Genomic DNA, 15,065 nt, shown 5'->3' on the forward strand with positions numbered 1-15,065 from the left:
CATTTATTTCTTTTTTATTAATATATCAACACATTAAAATCAGATAGGAAGTACATTTTTATCTGATTTGGACTGCCTTGGAAGTATTGTCCATATGCAGCCCATGGGCCAAATGTTTGCCACCCCTGTCTTAATATAAATAGTTGGAATGTCCAGGAAAGCCCTGTTTCCCAGCAGCACTACTTTCTTTCCCCATTTATTGCTAAAGAAGTAACAATGACTCTATCTATCAACTCAGAATCAGAGTCTCAGAATTTCAAGCAGCCTCAGAGGTCATTCATTCTAATCCATACTTTGACTGCTAAGCATTCCCTCTACAACAGGGCTGTCCAACCTTAGGTTTTTATTGAAACAACAGACAATATATTTTGATTTGCAGTTTTAGTGAGAGCTCTGCGGTAGCTTGGCTTCGTTTACTAAAGCATTTAGGTAAATTTCTATGCTTGTAGGTGGGCCACATAAATCACACTGGGGGCCCCCTGCGGCCAGCATTTTGGACAGCCCTGCTCTACAATATGCTAAATCAGGGCTGTCCAACCTTAGGTTATCTTAGGGCTGCATTAAAATAAAATAATTATTGGAGGGCCGCACCCAGAATAAAAAATACAGTGCACTAATAGAAAGTAGAGGAATACTCGTCATCAATAGGACAGGTGAAGGCTTGAAGCACAAAAGCAAACACCAAACAACAAAAGGACAACACAACAGTATAAAGGTAGGTGCATACTGACTAGTTTGCATCTTACAGACTGAACTGATCCCACAGATCAATTGAAAATTTCCTTGTGATATGTTCTGTCCGCAATACTGCTTAAAAATCACCAAAGAAAATTAACATCGATGAGATTATTTATTAATGATGGAATTAAAAAGTTTAATATGCATTCCATGCAAATTATTATTTCATTTTTTTGCTTTTGAAAATTAAAACCCACAGGCAGGCCACATAAAATTGCACTGCAGGCCACATGCAGCCACTGGGCCATGTTTTGCACAGCCCTGGGCTAAATGAATGATCATTTAGCTTTCAGCAGAAGTCCTCTTTTAAAGGGAAATTCATTATATTCTGAGGCAGCCCATTTCATATCGCAATAGTGTTAATTGTGAAGAAATGTTTTCTCACCTTTAGCCAAAATGTGTATCTTTGCAACTTTTATTGATTGTCCCTAACTCTGTCTTGTAGTTAACAAGAAAAATAGAGGCAGAGTAGTATTCTAGATGGGGCACTGAATGTGGAGTCTAGAAGACCTGGGCTTAAATACAGCTTCGGGATCCCAATAGCCATGAGCAAATCACTTAATCTTTCTGTTTCTCAATTTCCTCATTTTAAAATGAGGTCATTGGATTCAGTCACCTCTAAAGTCACTTCCATGTATGAGTCTATCATCCTATGATCCAATTCTAATTTCTTCTCCACATAAAGTTCTTCAGATATTTTAAGATAAGTATCATTTATCCTCTAAATCTTTTCTTTTCCAGTCAAATATCTCTACTTCTCCATTTTCTTGAAAAACATTTGTGTCTATCAGCTACTCAAAACCACAGTTCATAATTCCCCATTTCCACTGAGCTTTACCACTGAATCTGCACGAACATTCAATATATAACATCTCAATAATGGACAATTGTTTAAGACAGAATTCAAGATAAATAATAAATCACAAAATCAAACAGCAAACACTTAAACCACCAATTTTCCCACACAAAACCCTGATGGGGAAAAGTCTGGTCATATTCACCATCCTCCCCTTCCTCTGTGATAGCCTTATCAGACTATCATAATCTAAGGAACAGTTAAAAGTATATTTGTGGCTTTCCTGTTGGATGAACACTGAAGTCTCAATGCCCAGAAAATATTTGGCATCTTGGATGAAATGTCAATGGCTTATAAGGCTCTGCTGCTGAGACGTTGGAGAAACATGGGTTTGTCTTTGGAACAGAAACGTAATGTCTATTATCATTGCATATAATGGGACCATGTAGAAACTCCCTGTTAAACTTAGAAAAAGTAAACTACAGCCCAGGATTTTAAACTTTTAGCTTTATGAAGAAATTTTTACATTAATGTTTAAAACATTTTCTTCAGAAGAATGAGGCATGAGTGGAGATTTATAATTGTTGTTTAACTTCAGTACTAGAATTCAAACACTTTGACATTAAATTTAATATGAATCTTAAAAAAAAGCTGTATCTCAGCAGAACCCCCTTAGCTTTCAATCCATATTCCCCTTCCTCCTTCATGTCTTTCTTTTACCTCCTCCTCATGTCTCTGGTTCTTCCATTTTAAGCCTTTTCATGACTTATCTCTCTCACAGGACTTTCATTTGGACTAACCTTGGTAAGTTTGAAACACCCCTATCACCTAGAGTTTGTAACACCTTGTTTTTTACATGCCCCATTATGTTTTTTATGGCATAATTTGGCAAGCCTTCACCACGGTGCCTTATGATAATTATACACAGTAGGCACTTAGTAAATGCTTATTGCTTGAATAATTATGGTTTATCAAATCTGGAAACAGAAGGACCCAGGAAGGGATAGCTAATACACCTAACAGAATCAAGATCCAAAAGGAGGGGGGCAGAGCAAGATGGCAGCTGGAAAGCAGGTACTTGCTCAAGTTCCCCCCCAAATCCCTCCAAACACCTGTAAAAAATGGCTCCGAACAATTTTAGAGCTGTAGAACCCACAAAATAGCAGAGGGAAACAGGTCTCCATTCCAGGAGAGCGTGGATGGTCACTAGGAAGGGTCCATTACGTGGTGCTGAGAGCAGAGGGCAGCCCAGCATGGGCCATGCCAGTACAGATCAGACCCTGAGTCAGCCAACTGGACCAGGCCTTGGGGCCATGAAACAGTGAGCTGTGGCAGTTACCAGACTTCTCAAACCACAAATGCCAAAGAGCAGGTTGGGGGGAAGCTGTGGTATTGAGTTCAGAGCAGTCCAGCCGCCAGCTCTGAGGGTGGGGGAAGTGGTGCAGTGGTGGCACTGGTAGCAGCAGCAGGAAGCGCCTGAGGCTGCTTCCAGAGCACCAGCATCAGCTGTTTCCTGAGTCCCTGGCTCACATGGTGGGAGGAATCTAGCAGTGGATCAGAGCAGGAGTACAAGGAGCGCCTTGTAGGCACAAAGGCAGATTCTCTTGCTGTGCCCTGCTTGGATCTGTATTGTGGTCCTGGTTGGTGGTTCTTGGGGGAGGAGGAGTGCTGCTGGGACAGAGCCTGAGGTGACAGTAGAGTAGAGGTAGGTCTGAAAACAGCAGTGCTTGGACCCTAAAGCTTGGGACAAAGTACTTTCTACTCTATAAGCAGTCATATTTTGACAAAAAGCTCAAGGGTCAAGTAGTTGGTTGGGAACATGAACAGGCAGCGAAAACAAACTCAAACTCAGACTCAAACTCAAACTCTAGATTCCTTTTTTGGTGACAAAGAAGACCAAAACATACAGCCAGAAGAAGTCAACAAAGTCAAAGAGCTTACATCAAAAGCCTCCAAGAAAAATATGAACTGCTCTCAGGCCATGGAAGAGCTCAAAAAGGATTTGGAAAAGCAAGTAAGAGAAGTAGAGGAAAAACTGGGAAGAGAAATGAGGGTGATGCAAGAAAAACATCAAAAACAAGTCAATGACTTGTTAAAGGAGACCCTGAAAAATACTGAAGAAAACAACACCTTAAAAAATAGACTAACCCAAATGTCAAAAGAACTCCAAAAAGCCAGTGAGGAAATGAATGCCTTGAAAGGCAGAATTAGCCAAATGGAAAAGGAGGTCCAAAAGACCACTGAAGAAAACACCACCACCTTAAAAATTAGATTGGAGCAAGTAGAAGCTAATGACTTTATGAGAAATCAAGATAATATAAAACAGAACCAAAGAAATTAAAAAATGGAAGACAATGTGAAATATCTCATTGGAAAAACCACTGACCTGGAAAATAGATCCAGGAGAGATAATTTAAAAATTATTGGACTACCTGAAAGCCATGATCAAAAAAAGAGCCTAGACATCATCTTTCAAGAAATTATCAAGGAGAACTGCCCTGATATTCTAGAGCCACAGGGCAAAGTAGAAATTGAAAGAATCCACCAATCACCTCCTGAAAAAATTTCCAAAAAGAAATCTCCTAGGAATATTGTTGCCAAATTCCAGAGATCCCAGATCAAGGAGAAAATGCTACAAGCAGCCAGAAAGAAATAATTTGAATATTGTGGAAACAATCAGAATAACACAAGATCTAGCAACTTTTACATTAAGGGATTGAAGGGATTGGAATATGATGTTCCGGAGATCAGAGGAGCTAGGATTAAAACCAAGAATCACCTACCCAGCAAAACTGAGTATCATGCTCCAAGGCAAAATATGGATTTTCAATAAAATAGAGGACTTTCAAGCATTCTCAGTGAAAAGACAAGAGCTGAATAGAAAATTTGACTTTCAAGCACAAGAATCAAGAGAAGCATGAAAAGGTAAACAAGAAAGAGAAATCATAAGGGACTTACTAAAGTGGAACTGTTTTGTTTACATTCCTACATGGAAAGATGATGTGTGTAATTCATGAGACCTTTCTCAGTATTATGGGAGTTGAAAGGAATATAGACAAGAGGACACAGGATGAGTTGAATATGAAGGGATTATATCTAAAAAATGAAACAAATTTAAGGGGTGAGAGAAGAATATATTGAGAGAGGGAGAAAGGGAGAGATGGAATGCGGTACATTATCTCACATAAAAGTGGCAAGAAAAAGCAGTTCTGTTGGAAAGGAATTGCGGGCAGGTGAGGGGGAATGAGTGAATCTTACTCTCACTGGATTCAACTTGAGGAGGGAATACCATACACACACTCAGTTGGGTATCTTACTCCACAGGAAAGTAAGGGGAAGGGGATAAAAAAGGGGGGATGATAGAGGGGAGGGCAGGTAGGGGGAAGAGGTAAGCAAAACAAACACCTTTGAAAAGGGACAGGATCAACGAAGAAAATTCAATAAAGGGCGATAGGTTAGGAAGGAGCAAAACATAGTTAATCTTTCACAACATGAGCATTGTGGAAGTATTTTATATAATGATACATGGGTGATCTATGTTGAATCTCTTGCCTTCTTAGGGAGAGTGGGTGGGGAGGAAGGAGGAGAGAGAATTTGGAATTCAAAATTTTAAAAGCAGATGCTTAAAAAAAATTTTAAAAAGTTGTTTTTTGCATGCAGCTGGGAAACAAGATATGTAGGGAATGGGGCATAGAAATCTATTCTGCCCTACAAGAAAGTAAGGGGAAAGGGGATGGGAGGGGGAAGTGGGGTGAAAGAGTGGAGGGCTGACTGGTGAAGGAGACAATCAGAAGATATGCCATCTTGGAAATGGAGGGAGGGTAGAAATGGGGAGAAAATTTGTAAATCAAAATCTTGTGGAAATCAATGTTGAAAACTAAAATATTAAATAAAATCACTAATATATAAAAAATATCCAAAAGGAATTTTAGTCAGGTTGGATTTATGAATTTAATCTAGCAGGATAAAATGTAGTATGGATAAAAGTAAAGTTCTGCAACTAGATTAAAGAAAAAAAACAATAACAACAACTGCACAAGTGACAAATAGGAGAAATACAGCTAAAAGACAATTTACATGAAAAATACTTTGGGATTTTGTTTTATTGTAATCACAGTAATGTCTACAATGTGACAATAATAAGTCAATAATGTGCCTTACATTGTCCCCAGTACTGCGATGTCAGGCTACTTTTATCAAAATATTGTGTCCAGAACAGGAAAGGTAATTATTCTATTCTTGACAAATCTCATCTATAATATGATGTTCCATTTGGCATACTGTATTTTGAGAGGACCACTGACAAAAACCTCCATGTCTTGAGGAACGTAGCAGGGTGATCGGGGGAATAAAATCCATTTCATATAGTTGGATGGACTTTGGATATTTTGAAGGACTAGCATAAGGGAAGTGAGTAGACATTTCTGTTGTGATTCTAGATACACTGGACCTCAGTTTTTAGGAGTTGGACTAGATAACATATGAAATTCCTTCCAGCTAATAAATCTAATGAATGGAAGTTATAGGGAGGCAGATTTCAACATGATATAAGGAAAAACCCTGTAAAAGATACAAACTGTTCCAAAATGCAATTGTCTACCTTGTGAAATGAGAAGTTCCCATTTCCAGAAGTGTTAAAAGAAAGGCTTTAGGATGACCTAATAGGCTTATGGTAGAGCTCCACTCCTTCATTAGAATGGGAATTCCTTAAAGGCAGTGAATGCTTTTGGCTGTCTTCAAATCCCCAGTGTCAGGCTTAGCACCATGCCTGACACATAATAGGTGCTTAAAAAATCCTTTTATTATTTATTTAGAACATTCTTTTCTTTTTAAATTTTGAGTTCCAGGTACCCTTTCTCCCTACTACCTTCTCCCATCCCCACTGAGAAAATAAACAATATATCGGTTATACAGGTTAAGTCACACAGAACATATTTACGTATTTGCCATATCACAAAACAATGCAAAAAAATAAAGCGAGAAAATTATACTTCAGTTTGTACTCAGAATTCATCAGTTCTCTCTCTGGAGGTGGATAATATTTTTTCATTATGAGTCCTTTAAAATTATTTTGGATCATTGTATTGATCAGAGAATCCAAGTCTTTCATGCTGTTACTGTACACAATGTTGTCCCAGTTGTTCTCACTTCACTTTTCTTCAGTTCATATAGCTCCTGCCATGTTTTTCTGAAACCTCCCCCTTGTCATTTCTTTTTTTTTTTTTTTTTTTTAAATGCAATTTATTTCTTTAACATATTTGGTTTTCAGCATTGATTTTCACAACAGTTTGAATTACAAATTTTCTCCCCATTTCTGCCCTCCCCCCCCACTCCAAGATGGCGTATATTCTGGTTGCCCTGTTCCCCAGTCAGCCCTCCCCTCTATCACCCCCCTCCCCTCTCATCCCCTTTTCCCTTCCTTTCTTGTAGGGCAAGATAAATTTCTACGCCCCATTGCCTGTGTATCTTATTTTTTAGTTGCATACAAAAACTTTTTTTGTTTTTGAACATCTGATTTTAAAACTTTGAGTTCCAAATTCCCTTCCCTCTTCCCTTCCCACCCACCCTCCCTAAGAAGTTGAGCAATTCAACCTAGGCCACACATGTATTATTATGTATAACCCTTCCACAATACTCATGTTGTGAAAGGCTAACTACATTTTGCTTCTTCCCAACCCATCCCTCTTTATTGAATTTTCTTCCTTGACCCTGTCCCCTTTCCAAAGTGTTTGTTTTGATTACCTCCACCCCCATCTGTCCTCCACTCCATCATCCCCCCACCTTTTATTTTTTTTTTATCTTCCTCCCTCTTCTTTCCTGTGGGGTAAGATACCCAACTGAGTATGTATGGTATTCCCCCTCAGGCCAAATCTGATGAGAGCAAGGTTCACTCATTCCCCCCTCACCTGCCCTCTCCCCTCCTCCCATAGAACTGCTTCCTCTTGCCACCTTTATGCGAGATAATCCACCCCATTCTATCTCTCCCTATCTCCCTCTCTCAGTATGTTACTCTCTCATCCCTTAATTTCATTTTATTTCTTTTAGATATCTTCCCTTCATCCTCAACTCACCCTGTGTCTGCTCTCTCTCTTTTACATATATATATACACATACATACACATACATACATATACACATAGATACATACATACATACACATTCACTTATATATATACTTAAACATATATATATATATATACATATATATATATATATATATGCATATTCCCTTCAACTACCCTAATACTGAGGTCTCATGAATCATACTCATCATCTTTCCATGTAGGAATGTAAACAAAACAGTTCAACTTTAGTAAGTCCCTTGCAATTTCCGTTTCTTGATTACCTTTTCATGCTTCTCTTGATTCTTGTGTTTGAAAGTCAAATTTTCTATTCAGTTCTGGTCTTTTCACTGAGAAAGCTTGAAAGTCCTCTATTTTATTGAAACTCCATATTTTGCCTTGGAACATGATACTCAGTTTTGCTGGGTAGGTGATTCGAGGTTTTAATCCTAGCTCCATTGACCTCCGGAATATCGCATTCCAAGCCCTTCGATCTCTTAATGTAGAAGCTGCCAGATCTTGGGTTATTCTGATTGGGTTTCCACAATACTCAAATTGTTTCTTTCTGGCTGCTTGCAGTATTTTCTCCTTGATCTGGGAGCTCTGGAATTTGGCAACAATATTCCTAGGAGATTTCTTTTTGGGATCTATTTGCAGAGGCGATCGATGGATTCTTTCAATTTCTATTTTGCCCTGTGGCTCTAGAATATCAGGGCAGTTCTCCTTGATAATTTCCTGTAAGATGGTATCTAGGCTCTTTTTTTGATCATGGCTTTCAGGTAGTCCAATAATTTTTAAATTATCTCTCCTGGATCTATTTTCCAGGTCAGTGGTTTTTCCAAGGAGATATTTCACATTGTCTTCCATTTTTTCATTCCTCTGGTTCTGTTTTATAATATCCTGATTTCTCATAAATTCACTAGCTTCCACTTGCTCCAATCTAATTTTTAAAGTAGTATTTTCTTCAGTGGTCTTTTGGACCTCCTTTTCCATTTGGCTAATTTTGCCTTTCAAGGAATTCTTCTCCTCATTGGCTTTTTGGAGCTCTTTTGCCATTTGAGTTAGTCTATTTTTTAAGGTGTTGTTTTCTTCAGTGTATTTTTCAATATTTTTTTGGGTCTCCTTTAGCAAGTCATTGACTTGTTTTTCATGGTTTTCTCGCATCCTTCTTATTTCTCTTCCCAATTTTTCCTCTACTTCTCTAACTTGCTTTTCCAAATCCTTTTTGAGTTCTTCTATGGTCTGGGGCCAGTTCATGTTTTTCTTGGAGGCTTTGGTTGTAGGCTCTATGACTTTGTTGTCTTCTTTAGGCTGTATGTTTTGGTCTTCTTTGTCACCAAAGAAAGAATCCAAAGTCTGAGACTGAATCTGGGCGCGTTTTCGCGTCCTGGCCATATTCCCAACAAACTAACTTGACCCTTGAGTTTTTCAGTGGGGTATGACTGCTTGTAGATTACAGAGTTCTATGTTCTACATTTGGGGGGGAGGTGCCAGCTCTGTCAGAGCCGCACTCCTCCTTCCCCAAGGACCCCCAGTCCAGACTGGGCTCAGATCTTCGGCAGGCTGTGCACCCCTGCTGCGATCCGCCACTTAGTTCCTCCCACCAGGTGGGCCTGGAGCCGGAAGTAACAACAGCTGTAGCTGCCCCACCTCCGCTGCCCCCGGGGCTGGAAGCCGAACCGTGAACTCCTTCCACTCCCGCAGCTTTTCCCACTAACCTTCTCCGCAGTCTTTGGTGTTTGTGGGTCGAGGGGTCTGGTAACTGCCGCAGCTCACATATTCAGGGCGCTAGGGCCCCCCCCCGCCCGGCTTCCGGTCTGGATCGTCCACGCCGCTCAGGCTGGGCTCTGCTCCACTCCGTTCCCAGCTCCCAGCTCCCAGCTCCGTGTGGAATAGAGCTCACCCAGAGACCATCCGGGCTGTCCTGGGCTGGAGCCCTGCTTCCCTCTGCTGTTTTGTGGGTTCTGCCGTTCTAGAATTGGTTCAGAGCCATTTTTATAGGTTTTTGGAGGGACTTGGGTACGGAGCTCACTCTAGTCCGTGCTTACCAGCCGCCATCTTGGCTCCGCCCCCCCCTTGTCATTTCTTACAGCACAATAGTACTGCATCACAATCATATGCCACAACTTGTTCAGCCATTCCCAAATTGAGGGGTATCACCTCAATTTCTAATTCTTTGCCACCACAAAAAGAAATGCTGTAAATATTTTTGTACATATAGGTCCTTTTTCCTTTAAACTCTTTAGGGACACAAACCTGGTAGTGGTATTGCCAGATCAAAGGTTTTTACACAATTTTATAGCCCTTTAGGCCTAGTTCCATATTATTCTCCAGAAAGGTTAGACCAGTTTACTACTCTACCAGGAGCTTGTCCAGTACTTGTCATTTCTGATAGGTTTGAGGTGGTACTTCAGATTGTTTTAATTTGCTATTTTCTAATCAATAGTGATTTCTAAATCTAAAATGTAAATTTAAAACCTAAACCTCTGAATTTTTCACATGACTATAGATAGTGTTGATATTTTTCTTCTGTAAACTGCCTGTTCATATGCTTTTACTATCAATTGGTAAATGATTCTGAGTTTTATAAATTTGACTCAGTTCCCTATATATTTGAGAAATTCAGCCTTTATCAGAAAAACTTGTAAAATGTTTGATATGATTTCATAAGCTATGGTAATTTTTAGCAAAATGTAGTTTCCCTGATTATCTCTTTATTTTGTTCTATTTTTGCTTTTGCTTTGTTTGAGATCATGATTACTACCCTTGCCTGTTTTAATTTAGTGGAAGCATAATCGATTCTGCTCCAGCCCTTTATTTTAACTCTGTGTGTGTCTTTCTGTTTCAAGTGTAGCTCTAGTACACAGCATGTTTTTGGGATTCTGGTTTCTAATCCATTCTTCTATCCACTTCCATTTTATGAGTTAGTTCACCTGATTCACATTTTTGATTACTAATTGTGTAACCCCTTCCTATTTTCTTCTGTTTATCCTTCTCTCTCTTTATCCTGTCTCTCTTCAAAAGTGTGTTTTGCTTCTGACCACTGTTTTCCTTAGTCCTCACTCCCTTTTATCATCCTCCCCTCCTCCAATATATCTCATCCCCTTTCCCCTATTCTTTTCCTATTGGGAAAGATAGATTTTGATGCCCAGCTGAATACAAACACACACACACACACACACACACATACACACACACACACACACACACACACACACACATATTCTTCCTCCTTTTGAACCAATTCTAATTAGAGAGTTTCAAGCATTGCATGTCACTCTGCCCCTCCCCCCATTTTCCTTTCTACTATAAAAGCTTATTCTTCTGTGTCTCTTTTATGTGAGAAAAATTTTCCCCATTCTACCTCTCCTTTCCCCCTTTTCCCAGTGCATCTCTGTCATCTGCAATTTTATTTTTTGGATTTCAGCATAATTAACTAGCAGCCATGCCCTGTGTTTATGTAGATTCCATTTAATTTCCCTAATAATGATAATGTTCTTATGAACTTATAGGAATGCAAACAGTTCAACTTTATGGATTTTCTTGCTCTTTCATGTTTACTTTTTTATGTTTCTCTTGAGTCTTCTGATTGAATGTTAGATTTTCTATGCAGCTCTGCTCTTTTCATGAGGAATGTTTAAAAGACCTCTATTTCCCTAAATATCCATTTTTCCCTGGAAGAATTTGTTTCTGTAAGGCAAGTGTCACAATATTGATAGTGACCATGAATATTCCTGTATAGGTCTGTATTACAGAATACAAGAGACTCTCCATATAGAAGGCAGAAGAAGGAAAACATTTATTAGGACACCAGAGGATCAAATCCCAAAACCAATAACTCCAATTCAACATAGCAGCAATTATATCCCAAAACCAGTGAGTCCACTTCATTATAACATCAAGGAAATAAAAACACAATATTGTAGCAGGGAGCCAAGTCTTCCCCTCTGCTGGTGCTTTCCTGTAAACATTCACTCACAAATCCTAGTTGTCTGCTTGTCTGCTTCTTCTCTTCCCACAGTTCTGAGAGCCCTTGCAGTTCTGAGAGCTTAAGGCTACCCTCAGAGTATATATACCCTTTTAGGGCCTGAGGCCTTCACACCTCTCAAGACCTAATTAGCAAAAGGGTGTGGCCCTGGGGCTTCACAGATCTGGTAACCTAATTGGCAAAAGCGTGTGGGCTTTCCTACAAACAAGTCTCCCCTAATCAAGCTTCTCTTAACTAGCTCATCCTGAGACCTATTAATGGCATTAATGGGTGGGGAAGATCTTTAATCACATTAACACCACAGGATTACACACAGTTATACAGGGTAGGTTATTCTTGGTTGTAATCCTATCTCCTTTGCCTTCTGGAATATTCCAAACCATACACTCCTTTAGCATGGAAGCCCCCAAATCTTGTGTGATCCCGGCTGTGGCTCAATGGTATTTGAATTGTTTCCTTCTCCCTGTTTGAATTATTTTCTCTTTGACCTGGGAGGTCTAGAATTTGGTTATAATATTCCTGGTAGCTTTTTTTTTGTGATCTCTCTTAGGAGGTGATTGGTGGATTCCTTCAGTTTTTATTTTGTACTCTCGTTCTAGACATTGGGGCAGCTTTCCTTGATAATTTCTTGAAATATGATGTGTAGGTTCTTTTTTTGATCATTGCTTTCAGGCAAGTTCAATTATTTTAAAATTACTATCCCTTGATCAATTTTCCATGTCAGTTGTTTTTCCAATGAGATATTTTACATTTTATTCTATTTTTCATTATTTTGACTCTGTTTTATTATGTGTTGATGTTTCATGGAGTCATTAGCTTCCAATTCTAATTTTTAAGGAATTATTTTATTGAATGAAATTTTATATCTCCTTTTCCATTTGGCCAGTTTTGCTTTGTAAGAAGTTTTTTGTTCAGTGATTTTTTCGTTTCTACCTTTCCATTTGGTCTATTCTGGTTTTTAAAGTGTTATTTTCTTCAGCATTTGTGTGTGTGTGTGTGTGTGTGTGTGTGTGTGTGTGTGTGTGTGTGTGCACGTGCTTCTTTTTGTTGTTGTTCAGCCATGGCCATCTCTTTATGATTCCATTTGGGATTTTTTGGCAAAGATACAGATTTTCCCCAGAAACAAGGCAAAATAGCACCTCAGGACAAGCACAGAGAGCCAAAAATAAACAAGAATTGGGGCAGAATAATGGTCTTCCTGGGACAATTGAAGAAGATCAGAAGAAAAATCCCAACACTCAGGTTTGGTCCCTGTGAATAACAGAGATCTCCAGGCTAGTTCCACAGAAACAATAAGCAGGCTTTTCCAGCGGTGAAGATCTCCCCACGCCAACATGCCTCTTGAGAAAGACCTCCTGCACCCCTCTCCCAAGGAGGAGAAGCGGAAACACAAGAAGAAGCTCCTGGTGCAGAGTCCCAACTCGTATTTCATGGACGTGAAGTGCCCAGGGTGCTACAAAATCACCACTGTCTTCAGCCACGCGCAAATGGTGGTCCTCTGTGTCTGGTGCTCCACTGTACTCTGTCAGCCTACTGGAGGCAAGGCCAGACTTACAGAAGGATGCTCCTTCAGATGGAAGCAGCACTAACGACTGAATCAAGATGAATGAGGAACTGTAAAGAATAAAAAAAATTTGATACAGAAAAAAGAAACATTAAGCAGGAGCCTGCAGCTAGTTGGGTTGGGAGTTGGCCTTAGCAGCAGCCCCAGGAACTTTCACCTCCTGGACAGGGTGGGGAGCCACATGTCTGATCCAGGGAAGATTGAAGGGACCTTTGCTGTTAAGGAATGCCAATCCCAGCTGGGCTGCCAAGATGCAGTCCTGGGCAAGAAGCAATCAGTACACCCACTGAGTGAATGCAGAAGCAGTGGGACAGGATGCCATTGGCTATGGGCACTTACCAAAGGACAGAAATATTAGTTTTGGTTCCAAGCTAGAGGGGAAAACTGAAGAAGGATCTGAGGCCAGAGGCACCAACTCCAAGGTAAAAGAACTAGAAGTGATTACAAAAAAAATTAGCTGTTACAAATTTAAAAATAAAAGAGCAGGCAACGGAAAAAGAATCCAAACACATAAAGTTATTATGGGAATAGAGAAGACTGTGGTTCATTTTTTTTAAATTTAAATTTATTTATTTAATATATTTGGTTTTCAGCATTGATTTTCACAACAGTTTGAATTACAAATTTTCTCCCCATTTCTACCCTCCCCCACACTCCAAGATGGCATATATTCTGGTTGCCCTGTTCCCCAGTCAGCCCTCCCCTCTATCACCCCCCTCCCCTCTCATCCCCTTTTCCCTTCCTTTCTTGTAGGGCAAGATAAATTTCTACGCCCCATTGCCTGTGTATCTTATTTTTTAGTTGCATGCAAAAACTTTTTTTGTTTTTGAACATCTGATTTTAAAACTTTGAGTTCTAAATTCTCTCCCCTCTTCCCTTCCCACCCACCCTCCCTAAGAAGGCAAGCAATTCAACCTAGGCTACACATGTATCATTATGTATAACCCTTCCACAATACTCATGTTGTGAAAGGCTATCTACATTTTGCTCCTTCCCAACCCATCCCGCTTTATTGAATTTTCTTCCTTGACCCTGTCCCCTTTCCAAAGTGTTTGTTTTGATTACCTCCACCCCCATCTGCCCTCCCCCCCATCATTCCCCCCCTTTTATTTTTTTTATCTTCCTCCCTCTTCTTTCCTGTGGGGTAAGATGCCCAACTGAGTATGTATGGTATTCCCCCTCAGGCCAAATCTGATGAGAGCAAGGTTCACTCATTCCCCCCTCACCTGCCCTCTCCCCTCCTCCCACAGAACTGCTTCCTCTTGCCACCTTTATGTGAGATAATCCACCCCATTCTATCTCTCCCTATCTCCCTCTCTAAGTATGTTGCTCTCTCATCCCTTAATTTCATTTTATTTCTTTTAGCTATCTTCCCTTCATCTTCAACTCAACCTGTGTCTGCTCTCTCTCTTTTATATATATATATATATATATATATATATATATATATATAAACATATATATATATACACATACATACACATACATACATATACACATAGATATATACATACATTCACATTCACTTATATATATACATAAACATATATATATATATATATATATATATGCATATTCCCTTCAGCTACTCTAATACTGAGGTCTCATGAATCATACACATCATCTTCCCATGTAGGAATGTAAACAAAACAGTTCAACTTTAGTAAGTCCCTTGCAATTTCCATTTCTTGATTACCTTTTCATGATTCTCTTGATTCTTGTGTTTGAAAATCAAATTTTCTATTCAGCTCTGGTCTTTTCACTGAGAAAGCTTGAAAGTCCTCTATTTTATTGAAAATCCATATTTTGCCTTGGAACATGATACTCAGTTTTGCTGGGTAGGTGATTCGAGGTTTTAATCCTAGCTCCATTGACCTCCGGAATATCGCATCCCAAGCCCTTCGATCTCTTAATGTA

At 39.5% G+C, this 15,065-nt stretch overlaps 1 protein-coding gene across 1 annotated transcript; it reads left to right on the forward strand.

Annotated features, from left to right (window-relative positions):
• Positions 1 to 12,918: 12,918 nt before the first annotated feature.
• Positions 12,919 to 13,205, forward strand: LOC118831502 (40S ribosomal protein S27-like). The gene has a single exon (XM_036738872.1). It carries the CDS (start codon positions 12,919 to 12,921, stop codon positions 13,171 to 13,173), a length of 255 nt encoding a protein of 84 aa, XP_036594767.1. The 3' UTR covers positions 13,174 to 13,205.
• The last annotated feature ends 1,860 nt before the right edge of the window (positions 13,206 to 15,065 follow it).

The sequence above is a fragment of the Trichosurus vulpecula genome, chromosome 9, assembly GCF_011100635.1.
Source record: "Trichosurus vulpecula isolate mTriVul1 chromosome 9, mTriVul1.pri, whole genome shotgun sequence".
NCBI lineage: Eukaryota > Metazoa > Chordata > Mammalia > Diprotodontia > Phalangeridae > Trichosurus > Trichosurus vulpecula.